The sequence below is a fragment of the Myxocyprinus asiaticus genome, chromosome 24, assembly GCF_019703515.2.
Source record: "Myxocyprinus asiaticus isolate MX2 ecotype Aquarium Trade chromosome 24, UBuf_Myxa_2, whole genome shotgun sequence".
Lineage (NCBI taxonomy): Eukaryota > Metazoa > Chordata > Actinopteri > Cypriniformes > Catostomidae > Myxocyprinus > Myxocyprinus asiaticus.
Window position 1 is genome coordinate 31,476,513 of NC_059367.1, and position 15,011 is coordinate 31,491,523.

General features: G+C 37.2%; 2 protein-coding genes across 2 annotated transcripts in view; both read right to left on the reverse strand.

The window, feature by feature from the left end:
- Positions 1–5,316, reverse strand: part of tbc1d10aa (TBC1 domain family, member 10Aa) — a 44,795-nt gene extending 39,479 nt beyond the window's left edge. Inside the window, exon 1 of the mRNA XM_051652993.1 lies at positions 4,393–5,316. Coding sequence (XP_051508953.1) covers positions 4,393–4,577 — 185 coding nt within the window. The 5' untranslated portion in view covers positions 4,578–5,316. The remainder of the gene's footprint in view (positions 1–4,392) is intronic.
- A 2,726-nt stretch (positions 5,317–8,042) lies between these two features.
- On the reverse strand, positions 8,043–10,874 carry myl7 (myosin, light chain 7, regulatory). Its single transcript, XM_051652995.1, has 7 exons — positions 10,809–10,874; positions 9,342–9,443; positions 9,128–9,203; positions 8,937–9,041; positions 8,751–8,829; positions 8,602–8,650; positions 8,043–8,390 (listed from the first exon to the last, which is right to left on the reverse strand). Exons 1-7 carry the CDS (start codon positions 10,809–10,811, stop codon positions 8,286–8,288), a joined length of 519 nt encoding a protein of 172 aa, XP_051508955.1. The 5' UTR covers positions 10,812–10,874; the 3' UTR covers positions 8,043–8,285.
- Positions 10,875–15,011: the final 4,137 nt, after the last annotated feature.

Genomic DNA, 15,011 nt, shown 5'->3' on the forward strand with positions numbered 1-15,011 from the left:
GGTGCTGGTCATATAATTAGAATATCATCAAAAAGTTGATTTATTTCACTAATTCCATTCAAAAAGTGAAACTTGTATATTATATTCATTCATTACACACAGACTGATATATTTCAAATGTTTATTTCTTTTAATTTTGATGATTATAACTGACAACTAGGGAAAATCCCAAATTCAATATCTCAGAAAATTATAATATTACTTAAGACCACCAATACAAAGAAAGGATTTTTAGAAATCTTGGCCAACTGAAATGTATGAACATGAAAAGTATGAGCATGTACAGCACTCAATACTTAGTTGGGGCTCCTTTTGCCTGAATTACTGCAGCAATGCAGCGTGGCATGGAGTCGATCAGTCTGTGGCACTGCTCAGGTGTTATGAGAGCCCAGGTTGCTCTGATAGTGGCCTTCAGCTCTTCTGCATTGTTGGGTCTGGCATATCGCATCTTCCTCTTCACAATACCCCATAGATTTTCTATGGGGTTAAGGTCAGGCGAGTTTGCTGGCCAATTAAGAACAGGGATACCATGGTCCTTAAACCAGATACTGGTTGCTGTGGCACTGTGTGCAGGTGCCAAGTCCTAATGGAAAATGAAATCTGCATCTCCATAAAGTTGGTCAGCAGCAGGAAGCATGAAGTGCTCTAAAACTTCCTGGTATACGGCTGCGTTGACCTTGGACCTCAGAAAACACAGTGGACCAACACCAGCAGATGACATTGCACCCCAAACCATCACTGACTGTGGAAACTTTACACTGGACCTCAAGCAACGTGGATTGTGTGCCTCCCCTCTCTTCCTCCAGACTCTGGGACCCTGATTTCCAAAGGAAATGCAAAATTTACTTTCATCAGAGAACATAACTTTGGACCACTCAGCAGCAGTCCAGTCCTTTTTGTCTTTAGCCCAGGCGAGACGCTTCAGATGCTGTCTGTTGTTCAAGAGTGGCTTGACACAAGGAATGCGACAGCTGAAACCCATGTCTTGCATACGTCTGTGCGTAGTGGTTCTCCCCCACATTTTTGAATGGGTTTTGTTTCACAATCCTCTCCAGGGTGCGGTTATCCCTATTGCTTGTACACTTTGTTCTACCACATCTTTTCCTTCCCTTCGCCTCTCTATTAATGTGCTTGGACACAGAGCTCTGTGAACAGCCAGCCTCTTTTGCAATGACCTTTTGTGTCTTGCCCTCCTTGTGCAACGTGTCAATGGTCGTCTTTTGGACAACTGTCAAGTCAGCAGTCTTCCCCATGATTGTGTAGCGTACAGAACTAGACTGAGAGAACATTTAAAGGCCTTTGCAGGTGTTTTGAGTTAATTAGCTGATTAGAGTGTGGCACCAGGTGTCTTCAATATTGAAACTTTTCAAAATATTCTACTTTTCTGAGATACTGAATTTGGGATTTTCCTTAGTTGTCAGTTATAATCATCAAAATTAAAAGAAATAAACATTTGAAATATATCAGTCTGTGTGTAATGAATGAATATAATATACAAGTTTCACTTTTTGAATGGAATTAGTGAAATAAATCAACTTTTTGATGATATTCTAATTATATGACCAGCACCTGTATATCCAGGAGGGAGGGAAGCTCACCTCTGATGATGTGTCTGGCAGTTCGCACCACCCTTTGCAGTGCTTTGCGGTTGTGGGCGGTGCTATTGCCGTACCAGGCGGAGATGCAGCCAGACAGGATGCTCTCAACAGTGCAGGTGGAGAACCGTGTGAAGATGTGGCGGTTCATTCCAAACTTCCTCAGCCGTCTCAGGAAGAAGAGGCGCTGATGAGCCTTCTTCACAACAGCCTCAGTGTGGACCGACCATGTGAGACACCCAGGAACTTGAAGCTGCTGACTCTCTCCACTGGTGCTCCATTGATGGTGATGGGGCTGTGTTCTCTTTGTCTTCTCCTGAAGTCCACCACAAGCTCCTTTGTCTTACTGACGTTGAGGGAGAGGTTGTGCTCCTGACACCAGTATGTCAGAGTGTGCACCTCCTCTCTGTAGGCTGTTTCATCATTGTCAGTGATCAGACCTACCACCGTCGTATCATCAGCAAACTTAATGATGGCATTGGAGCTGTGTGTTGCCACACAGTCATGTGTGTACAGGGAGTACAGGAGTGGGCTAAGAACACAGCCCTGAGGGGTTGAGGGTCAGTGATGAGGAGATGTTGCTGCCCATTCTAACCACCTGGCGTCTGCTTGACAGGAAGTCCAGGATCCAGCTGCACAGCGAGCTGTTTAAGACCAGAGCCTGGAGTTTCACATAAAGCTTGGAGGGCACTATGGTGTTGAATGCTGAGCTGTAGTCTACAAACAGCATTCTCACATAAGTGTTCTTTTTTTCCAGGTGGGAGAGAGCAGTATGTAGTGTAGATGCAATGGCATCATCAGTGGAGTGGTTGTTGCGGTAAGCAAACTGCAATAGGTCCAGTGAGGGAGGTAGCACAGAGCCGATGTAATCTCTGATTAGTCTCTCAAAGCATTTGCTGATGATGGGGGTCAGAGCAACAAGACGCCTGTCATTTAAGCAAGTGATTTTGGATTGCTTTGGAACAGTCACAATGGTGGACGTTTTAAAGCAAAGAGAGGGAAAGGTTGAAATTTCCATAAAAACACCAGCCAGTTAGTTCGCAGACGCTCTGATGACGTGGCCCGGAATGCCGTCTGGACCCGCGGCTTTGCGGATATTCAACCGTCGGAAGGATAGGGTTACATCCACTACAGAGACGGAGAGTGAACTAACCTCTGTAGCTTCGGCCGCGAGAGCTCTCTCCGCGAGGGCGATGTTATTTCCCTCGAAACGAGCATAATTAGCTAATCCGGTAGAGAGGCAGCGGTGTGGTGGTGGCATAGTGGACTAAAGCACTGAACTGGTAAGCAGAAGGTTGCCAGTTCGATCCCCACAGCCACCACCATTGTGTCCTTGAGCAAGGCACTTAACTCCAGGTTGCTCCAAGGGGATTGTCCCTGTAATAAGTACACTGTAAGTCGCTTTGAATAAAAGCATCTGCCAAATGCATAAATGTAAATGTGTTCACGGCGGAGTTTTTATTCCCTGTAAAGTCCGTGATGATGTTAATTCCCTGCCACATGCTTCAAGAGTTGGTGGTGTTGAACTGTCCTTCAATCTTGTTCCTGTACTGACGTTTTGCTGTTCTGACTTGTTTATGCTCCTCCACGTTCCCGGAATTAAAAGCGAGAGGTCCGCACATCAAGTGCCGCGCGAACATCGCTATAAATCCAAGGTTTCTGGTTCGGGTAGATCCGTATTGTTCTGGTCGGAACAACGTCCTCTACGCACTTTCTGATGAAACATGTTACGCTATCAGCTACTTCTAAAGAAATGAATAGTAATTTTGAACATATGTATAAAATCATGACCATTCATGTGAGATGAAGAGTTCAGTCATATTAGTAACCTTTTAAAAGCTCTTTTATTCTACATGGGGCAGGGGCACCTCAAGGGGGCAGACATGTTATGATCACATGACCAGCTGAATACTACTCGCTTAATCTCAGTAACTGCTCTGTTATTGGACACTTTCATTCATGGATTAAATTATCCTGCTTAATGTCAATCCTGTTTTACTGTGCATAGTGAATTACTACAATGGCATTGGTAACTGAAAACTACTGTGTTTTTGAATGATGCAGCATCCAGGCCACTAGGTGTCAGTATAAGCCAATGTAAGCCACTCCAAAATACTTCAAAAAATTACTGAATGCACCTTTAAGACACATTAAAGGAAGTATTTAAAGAATACTATAAATGCATTGAAAATACAGAATCAATCATTGTTAATTGAAACGAATTTTATTGTGTATCGAATCGATCTGAATCGTTCTGAAATAAAACCTTAAAAAAAAAAAAAAAAAAAAAAACTTTTGAATGGAATCAAAAATTCCATGAATTGTGAATCAAATGATTCGCTTTAAAACCAAAGATTCACACCTCTGAAATTACTGATAATTTTAATTTAGTGCTGATGACACACTTCATACTTATCACAAACATTTCTTCATCCACAACGATCAATAAGAAAACATTTTCAATACTGCAACAAAGGCAAAAATATATGTGTAAAGGCTCATTCAAAATCTGTGAAGGTGTTTTTAAGATGGGTGGTGACAGAGACACATATTTAAGCAACGGTAACCCATACACAAAGACTCCTTTGTTTTAATTGTGCTGCTTTACTGTATCAGGGATCTAAACTATGCTGTCACCATCAAAATCATTTCTACTACACACATATTATCTCTGAAGTCCAAGCGTGCAATATTTTCTTTCCATGCACTTCACGTGACCTTCCCTTATACCAAATCGACAGACACAATCAAGATTTGAACCGGATGACTGCAGTGCCTTGCAAACGAGTTTACTTACAGTTCGGATGAATACTTCTGTGCTCCTCCGATGAATCCATATTTGTCTGTCAGTCTTGAGCTGGTGAATCCGTTGATTTCAGAGTCAGACCCGAAGGAGCTCTCCTCATCAAACTGACTGCCCAAAGTCCTCACACTCATAGTGTCATCAGACGCTAGACGTCCATTCTCCATATGTGCCATCATGATGCTTACTGATCGATTCACTCACAGCACATTATATATATTCGTCTGTCCACATCCCATAAGAAAATATCAGATTAACGATGGTTCACCACTAATTGATCCGAAATGAGGCCGAATGAAAACTGCATAGACCCACAGCTTTGACTCATCATTCAGATGTACATTAACAATATATTTTCTGTGTCGTATGAATATGTAAAGTCTTATAAACAGATTTCTGTGTGTCTAAATCACCTAAATTAAATGCTAAATTAGCTTAGCGCGAGCAACGTCTCACCCTCCCGCTGTTTAGTTTAATCCCAAAACAACAACGATCCAAAATCTAGGAAATATTTGCCGAAGAAACGTGTAAACAACCGGACGAGCTAAACTACGCCTGAATTTCCTGAATCACATTTTCCAGTCCACGGATTGTCAGGTCTCGCTCTTAAAGAGTCCCGCTAACTGTTTTCATTCACTAGGCAGACAACTGAGTCTGAAAACAGAGAATATTCCCGCTCAAGAAGCACCAACTAAGTTGTTTCCGTAGTTTAAGTGTAGGATACATGGTTAAGAGTAAAAAAAAAATAATAATAATAATGACAAATTAGGCCATGTTTTTAGTGTTGGGTGGATGATGATTATCGCTGAGTTTTCGCCGTTTGACAGTTCTGCACATGCGCGTCTGTGTCACTTCCGTTGTTCTGAAATATTCGGTCTCTGATATTTTCGGGTGCACTGGGCGGAGCATACATGAATATTCACGAGTTTCCTGTTTTGTGTTAAAGCGACACTGACAATATTACTGCCTGCGAAATCTATTAATTGTTGTGAAAAGATGAACTGTCAGCTTGACTTCGTTTGACGCTGAAACGTTATTACCTTCTGGAAAACATAGTTTAGATGAATTCAAGCAGGCAGTAATATTGTCAGTGTCGCTTTAACACAAAACAGGAAACTCGTGAATATTCGTGTATGCTCCGCCCAGTACACCCGAACACCGGCATTCACAACTCATTTGCATATTCCGTTCCTATGGAATGTCTGCATTTAATTTAATTGTTTGATTTGAATTATTCTAAACTTTATGTGACAGTTAAATGTGAGTGATTAGAGTATGAAAATACTGACACATTTTTAGTCTTTACTTTTAAGATTTACGCATTTTAATTTCATAATATTCCATCAAATTGAATTTTGTAATTTTTTAACAAAATTGAAATAAATAAAACGACATATTTAAAAAAAAAAAAAAAAAAATATATATATATATATATATATATATATATATATATATATATATATATATATATATATATATATATATATAAATCAATTTGATGGAACATTAAAACATTTCTGTTCTCACTTCACACATACCACAATTATCTTGACTTGTAAAAGACTAAAGACAAAGTATAGCCTAGCATTAGAGTCTTACAATTTAAACGTTTGAAAAAATGCAACACTCACATCTCACTTTACAGATATGCATAGAAAGTCGCAATTACATGAGAGTCTCACCAGGTGCGGACTGGGACTAAAAAATGGCCCTGGACTTTCTGGCCCAGAGCGGCCCACTAAATCCTGCCCGTAACACACCACACCAAAACACACCGGCTCATTGATTTCATTTTCCGGCTCAATTTCAAATGTTTGTGTTGAAAAAAAAAAAAACAAAAAAAAAAAAAATTCTATTGACTGCTACTCATGACAATGGGCCCCACAGTGCTAAAATTCTCATAACCTTAAAACATATAAAACTACAGTTAATGTGATGAGTGGATTTTTTTAGAGAAAGTACTAAAATAAGTACTTCATAGCTCAGACAAATAACATGTCTGAAAATGTTTTTTTCCCGACATACAGATGTTAGGTTAAAATCTACATGAAAGTACAAGGGAAAGTGTGTATTTTAGGTGCTGTGACTAGTAAGCATAAAAATCTTAATCACCTTTCAACTTTTTTCTAGAAGTGCAAATAAACCATTGTCTTAGTTAATATGCAGTTGTGGAAACAACAGGTATAATAATATATTATATATGTATATATAACTATACAAGATCATAAAATGTTGATTAAAATAGATGAAGATAGTGTCACACAGCAGGACACCGATGACAGTGCTTAAAATGTCATGTCAATTACTCACAGAACTGTGTAAATGTTTATTTAAAAAAAAAAAATGAAAACAAAGTTGGCCAGAATATGTACATATATAAATATAAACAAATATAAATACATGTAAAACAAAATAAACACACCTCTTAAAGTGTTTTTTTTTGTTTTGTTTTTTGTTTTTTTGTGCAGATTATTTGCTCATATTTTCAATCTAAGTGAGTTTGTTGTGTCTTTATATCTGCAGTTTTTTAATTCCTTCCCCAGATTATTCTCGAGAAAAAGTGACAAGCCCAAAGCTTTGACAAGCGCTGTTTCTGCTGTCCTTTAAACAAAGTAAGCCTCAAAGACTCAAATAGCCACAAAGTAATATTTTTCTGCAATTTGTCAGACGTAAGCATTATTCAGCAAGCCACACTTCAGCTCCCACTAATGGGTATGAATAAATTATGCAAATGACTGTGTACTGCTCATAACTTTACTGTTTGCAGATTTTATATATGCTGCTGTTACTGTATTTGTTGTAACTTGCAGTTATTTGTCATTTTGTGATTATTTAGAGCTTATCTTATACTTAATATTTTGTCTTTGGTTGTCACCATTACTGTGATTTGTATGTCAAATAATAAAGTTCACGTGAGGTACAAAGTTATTGTGTGTATAGGGAAATTCATTATGATGAGTAAGTACTTTGAAAATAAAGATCATAATAGTTTTTCCAAAATAAAAGGCTTTACCTTACAGAGTTTTGAACATTCACTCTGAAATTGGGTCTGCATTTCATGTTGGTGCCCAGGGCGGCCGTCTATATCGACGTGCCGGTATTTGCGCAGCAACGCGCCAGTCCAAATTACTCTGTGGCCCTACAGGGAAAACGCCCGCTGCTCCCTATGGCCAGTCCGCCTCTGGGTCTCATTCATTCAAGTTTTGAATTGCAGTTCAACAAACAGTCTTTGGATGGCAGAAATTACAGACAAAATTTACAGGGGAGCCCAATCCTTCAATAATTTCAGATAGAAGTTAGTGACTGTCCAGTAATATTTGAATTGAATGTATCTACTTTTGAATATTGTTAGAAAGTGTAATTTTGTAAAACTAGTCTTCAAATCTTATTTTTCTCTGTTGAAGATATAAAAGGTGCCGGTTTGTGTCTTGAAACCATTACTTTGTTATTTGCTAGTGCATCACAAATGTAATTGTTAGAGGTTTTTTATATATATATATATATATAGAATCCATAAAGGAGCTGTCATACATATGTTACACACAATTTATGTTAGATAGCTAAAATGCCTTCAAAGAAAAATTGGCTGTTCACAACAGTACAAATTACTTGTAAAAAACAAGCAAACGTTTTGTAATTCAAGATAATTATTAATAGTGAAATATTTTATTTATTTATTTATTTTTTTACCTTTATTATATGTAATGTAACATTCAGAACTAGAAATCTTTTAAAATGCACAATCCAATTCACACAAATAATAATGAGGGCTACTGAAAAAATGCATTGATATGACTGAGGGTTGACATGAACAATTGCAGGGAAGGTGATATAACTGAAGATGCAGAAGTGGCAAAGTTCAAATGAAATGGAAGATTTGTCTCTTTTCAAGACTCCTCTTTTTCATCACCATGCGTGATAATGTAGCACAGTGATTTATAATCAATATTTCCAGCCACATCTATTGGAGCCACAGCAAAAGCCTGGTCAACCTGAAAACAAAACCAATTCAAGTAGGTTAGAAAAAAGTCCAAGTGATTCTGATGAATGTATAACATTCACATTGCTTATCACTGCACCATATTATCACATTCTAAGAGCTTGTTGTTTATGATGACTGTAGAATGATTGAACACATTGTCAGTATCTATCTATTTCAAGCAATTGTGGGCCAAGTAACTTTTATTACATGCAAATATTAACCTCTTCTGCTGTAAATTTATCAGCCTGGTTCATTAACAGCCTTCTGAATCTGAAACAAAATGACACCAAATGCATCTAATTCTTGATCCAGAAATGTAATGTTCTCACAAAATACTGTGATGTTTTTGTGATCTGTTTTGTAGACTTACTCATCCTTATTGACAAGGCCTGTGCCATTTGGGTCAAACAGTTTGAAAGCAGCAAGGATGGTCTCCTCTGGGTCTGTGCCTGTTTGGAGATAGTAATTATCATTTAATCAGCATATTTAGAGTCCCTTAGGCTGTTTTTTGTCATTAATCTTGTCCTAAAAGGTCTTGAAAAGTTAGTCATCATACCATTGAGCTTTTCTCCAAAGAGAGTGAGGAAGACTGTGAAGTTGATGGGCCCTTTACCCTCTGCTAGCATAGACTCCAGCTCTTCATCACTCACATTGAGCTTCCCTACAGAACACATGGACCATATGCCAAATGTTTCCTTATCTGACGTAATGTATAAATAAGAATAAAAGAGAGAATGTTTTTTATACCTAACTGTGCATAGGTTTCCTTCAGGTCAGATTTGTTAATAACTCCATCGCGGTTCTGATCTATGCAGCCAAATGCCTTTCAAGAAACATATAATACTGTACATGGTTTGAACTAGATGCTTTTTTTAATTCAGGTAATCTATGATAGCAACAGAAAACAAATGATGTACCTTTTTAATGTGTAGCTTTTTTAAGTAATATAAGGAGGACTAACCTCTTTGAACTCCTGTATCTGTGATTGCTCAAACATAGAGAAGACATTGGAAGAGCCTCTTTGAGCAGTTTTGCCCCTCTTAGCTGCAGCTTTCTTACTAGCCTGTGAAAAGACAGTAAAAGAACAGAAAAATAATAATTGTGGAACAACTCTGCCAGTTAAAGGAATAGTTCACCCAAAAATAAACATTCTCTTATCAGTTTCTCACTCCCATGCCATCCCAGATCAGATGAGATGTGTATGACTTTCTTTCTTCAGCAGAACACAAACAAAGATTTTTAGAAAAATATCTCAGCTTTATTGGTCCTTCCAATACAGTGAATGGTGATCAGACCATTGTAGCTCCAAAAATCACATAAAGGCAGCATAAAAGTAATTCATATGACTCCAGTGGTTAAATCCATATCTTCAGAATTGATATAGTAGGTGTGGGTGAGAAACAGAACAGTATTTAAGTATTTTTTTTACTCTAAATCTCCACTTTAATTTTCACTTTCAGATGTAAAATTGAACCTAAACAGGCACCACATGTGATTTTCAGATATAAAAGTGAAAGTGGAGATTTAGAGAGAAAAAAGGACTTCAGTTTTTATCTGTTTCTCAATTACACCTATTATATCACTTCTGAAGATATGGATTTCACCACTGGAGTCTTATGGATTACTTTTATGTTTACTTCTATGTGAATTTTGGAGCTACAAAGGTCTAATCACTATTCACTTGCATTGTATGGACCTACAGAGCTGAGATATTCTTCTAAAAATCTTTGTGTTCTGCAGAAGAAAGAAAGTCATTCACATCTGGGATGGCATGAGGGTGAGTAAATGATGAGAGAATTTTCATTTTTAGGTGAACTATCCCTTTAATGGTCATATTTAGTCCACATTGACAAATACATGTAATTTAAATCAGTGGTTCTCAACCAGGGGGCCGGGATCCAATAGGGGGCCTCAGCACACTTCCAAGGGGGCCTCAAGTTGACTTAAAATACATTTAAAATAAGAAATATTAAAATAATTAAAATACATCAACTTAATTAAAATGCTAAAAAATACTTTTAAGATGTATGTCTAAAATTATAAATAGACTCTTTCTAGAATCAAAAATGATCCATGATTAATTATTTTAATCAGACACGTGTAGTTTCAGGCGAGGGGGCCTTCAAAAATGGTCTTGGACAGTGGGGGGCCTTGGAGTTAAAAAGGAAGAAAACCACTGATTTAAATTACATTTCTGAACAGGAAAGGTCATGGAAAAGTCATTGAAATTCATTGGTCAAAAAGAGAGGGAACCCTGGTTGTTTTCCTATTTTAGACATATTTATTGGTTTCCCTCTGACAGTACCACACCATACTACGACTGTACATATAAAGCTGCCAAATTCATTATTATAAATCTTTATTAGTATTCTTATTTCAAATTAATTGTCATTACATGAAAACCATTGAAGTAGATGTGTCTACTCACCATGTTCACTGTCTGCTCACCTCTGGCTGTATATGTGACTCCTGGGTCAATTGTGTTGCTGATGGAGTCTTTATGTATGAGGACCTTTATCACTTGTCCCTCTAAAAACGTCTGCAGTGCCTCTGTTAGACCCCTACATGGGCACCTAGAGCATCCCAAAACCAGGAGCCCTGATAAGTGCCCAAGTACTCAGATTCCACAGGGAGGAAATTGAGATAAAGTGTGGGTAGATGGGGAGAGAGTAAATGAAAGAAACTAAAAGGGATGAAAAAATGGATGCAATAGAAAAGAGAAAGTCAAATAAAGAAATTTCAGATGGTCGACAGAGTGAGTTTATAGAGGTATTTATGGTAACAGACTTGTTCAGGGTGGCAGCACAAATGCTGCATGTTTAAAGTAGGACGGCCCATGAGCGGGAGAGTCACAGAGCACTTAACCCCAGGGTGCCCTGTGGGGACTGAGAGATGTTCTGGTTAAAAGTGTTTGCTAAACGACATGTAATTAAAGACTGAATTAGGTACAGTGTATGTGGACAATTATTCTATACAAGACTACCATTACACAGAGCATTGTGCCTTTGAAGATATTTTAGTGTGAGGGTGAAAGTGGTTCTGGCTCATGCCAAGTGAGCAGAACAGTGAACGTTGGTCATATGCCATCCAGAGGTATAGTTCACCCAAAAATGAAAATTCTCTCATCATTTACTCACCCTTATGCCATCCCAGATGTGTATGATTTTCTTTGAACTCAATCAATATTTAATCATTTTTTACAAAAATTTTTTTTGTATTACTATAAATCTCCACTTGCACTTTCACTTCCACATTCTTCTTCTTTTGTTTTTGGTGATTTGCATGCTCTGTGCATATCACCACCTAGTGGGCAGGGAGGAAAATAAATAGTAAAAAAAAAGGACGTAAATATTGCTCTGTTTCTCACCCACACCTATCATATAATTTCTGAACACTTGGCTTTGACCACTGGAGTATTATAGATTACTTTTATGCTGCCTTAATGTGTTTCTTGGACCTTCAAATTTCTGGTCACTGTTCACTTGCATTTGTATGGACCTGCAGAGCTGATATAAATTTTTCTAGAAAGCTGTGTTTGTGTTCTGCAAAAGAAAGAAAATCATACACTTCTGGGATGGCATGAGCGCAAGTAAATGATGAGAGAATTTTCTTTTTTGGGTGAACTATCCCTTTAACACTCTTTGCATTATAATGACTACAGTGTATATACTTGTTTAATAATATATTCATAGTGTATATAGCATACTGTATATAATAATGCAGAGTCCAAAAGTCTGAGACCACTAGTGAAAATGCTTCTTTTTTGTATTTTTTCCGGCTTATTTCAAACATTTTCATCATAAATTATATTATCAGTATATAGATTTGAGTGAAATATTTAATTAAAACATTTACATTCATTTTATTGTTTCTTAGTGTTTGTTATGTGGTGCTTTTACTTTAATAACAACATGCAGATGAGATGGCATGGACTCTGCTTGTTATCTTCATGTTATCCCAGCATGATTTGAGAATGTTCCAAAGAGAAGTGTGTTTCAATGATAGCAAAGATATCTAACTTTTTGTACAAGAACATAAAATGATCATGTGACAAATTTGCTTATTTGATTAGTGAAATAGAAATAATGCAAAACTTCTTTGTTTTAAATTTTTTCCAAAACATTATGTTTGTTTCCAGGTTTAAATTAGATTTTGATTCCCAGATTTTGAATTTTGAACCCCACTGTATATAAAAATGTATTAATTTGCATCTTCTGATATCCAACGACAACAAAAAAAAAAAATTCTGTGTAATTTTATATTGTAGTATGAAATATCCAATGGTCTATGGATGTTATTATTAAGAGAACGCTTGCCCTCATCACTGGTAGACTGTCACTCATTCTCGCCAAACAAGAGTCATACTCCTCCAATGTTTTCTTAAGTAATTTTGCCTCATTTAACAATTTCCGTTTGGGCACTTAACTGAGGGCAAGCAAAGTGTTTTCCATATCAGTAGTGTGTGGTCTTCAGAGATATCCTAGGTGACGATTTCACCATGACAACAAGTAGGACCTGTGGTCTGAATTGGCGTAGGAGACAGATGTGGGTAGTTTTCAGCAGAATAGGAGGAAACAATCCTTTTGTTGCCTTAGTTACAGGGAGTCAGGAGGGGTGAAATTCTGAATGAAACTCTTTTCCTCAAAAGAGTATTAGTACTCCTGAGGATAGCAATACCCCATTTGGTTCATTTACTTGGAATAAGGCAGTCACAGTTCTGTAATTCCATTTGAACTGTACTCATTATTGAATCGTTAACTTGGATAGCTAGGGATATAAGTTAACCTAATGACGGGTTGAGCATAATTTGCATCATACACCTGTCACACCAGACACGGTCAAAAAAGAAGCAAAAAAGAAGGGGCCAGCATTTGAAAATCACCTCAAGTATTATCCATAATTTTTTAATATACCCATTAATTGTTTTTCTGAGAGGACTGGAATGAAAATAGCGAATAACATATTCAGACTACAAACATATGTGGATTTTGGTATCGGGACATTTGTATAATTGAAAATGGAGCACCAAAAGGACCATCCCATGTGACTGAATATACATTGGAATATCCAAAACTGACAATGAAGAAGGTTGGATAAACTGATCAACCATTTACATCTTTTTCCAAACACATTTCCAGTTACTTTGGGGAATTGGCATTGGGATATTCACTAGTGCCTTCGTTCAGGAAGAACAGATTGAAAACCTGTGATTTATCTGAGAAATGATGCACCCATGAGAAAGATATGCCATGGACCTGCATATCATGGACAAGGTAAAGTAAAAAAAAATCTTCATTTTGTCTTCTTATCTTTCTTCTATTATATGATCAAAATGTGTTAACCTAAAAACTTTGTGGTACTTCATGTGGTAACAACTAAATTAACTGGTTTGATTCAAGTAAAATGTATTATTCAACATGACTAAATCTTCCTGTCTACATTAGGTTATGCCAACAAAATTAATTATATTGGTTAGATCAGGTAAAAATAGCTCCTTGAGGTAACAATTGCAGGTTACCCCTTTGCACAGTGCATGCACGTGATTGCTTTAACACCAATCTACTTTATTGCAACTCCAAAAATAAGAGGCTTTCAGAACATAAATCATACATGTAAGTGCATATATATATATGCTAATAATGTCTACCGTGGAAAATGTCAACACATGCTCCAATTTCCCACAAATATCTGCTCATCTTTCTTTGGTCCTCCCCCTCACGCCATTAGAACAAGTAAAATTATTTGCTTGTATGACTGTCATGCGAATGTGGTTACTCAATACGAATTACATTGGACGAGCTCCATCTATGTCGCTTTGGCTGCAACTTCAATGCAGAGATTGCGCAGTATGCGTGTTTATGTAAGCACATTGGCAAGACATTGTATGGTATAATTCAAATCTGCACCAATAAACACTAATCTTAATTTATGAAAACTGATAAATAATAGCCTCTCACTGAGGTTATCACACCCTCTCGTAAAATGACTATAACATTTTGTGGAATAACTCTAGCAACAGAAGCTACAGCTATAAAGGCATTTTTATGCTGATAGTGGTCTTGATTTCTTTAACACTCCAGATAAATAAGACTATAGTAATGCATGCTGTGCCCTTCTGGACACTTAAGTCACACTAAAAAAATCTCTGAATGTCACTGCATTGGACAGAATGGGGTCAAGGTCATTTTTAATGGCTTAATGAAGTCAATTCCCCTCAACTTCACACAGAAATGTAACCACAGGTATAACTATGGACATGTTCCACTAAACTCTGACAAACAGGACGTTGCAAATACTTTTTGGGACTGCTGCATGTGTAGTGTGTATTTAAGAACACAAATTCTGGTATTCTGTTAACAATTCACTCATTTGTATTTATTGATATGTTGTGTGCATAGCATGTTAAAAGTGTATATACTAGAGTTTTTGTTGTTGTTTTTATCATTAGACTTCTATGCAGGTACTTTCTTCAGTATAATATAAGTCTGTTCTATTTAAAGCATTTGAACCCAAGAGTAGAGAGCAAATCTGTCCAGAAATAAATTTCTGTTTGAACTGATGAGGATCTTTCACAACATTAGTTCACTGTGACCGTAACATGTGGGTGTCTGACCTCCTAAATGCACCGAGT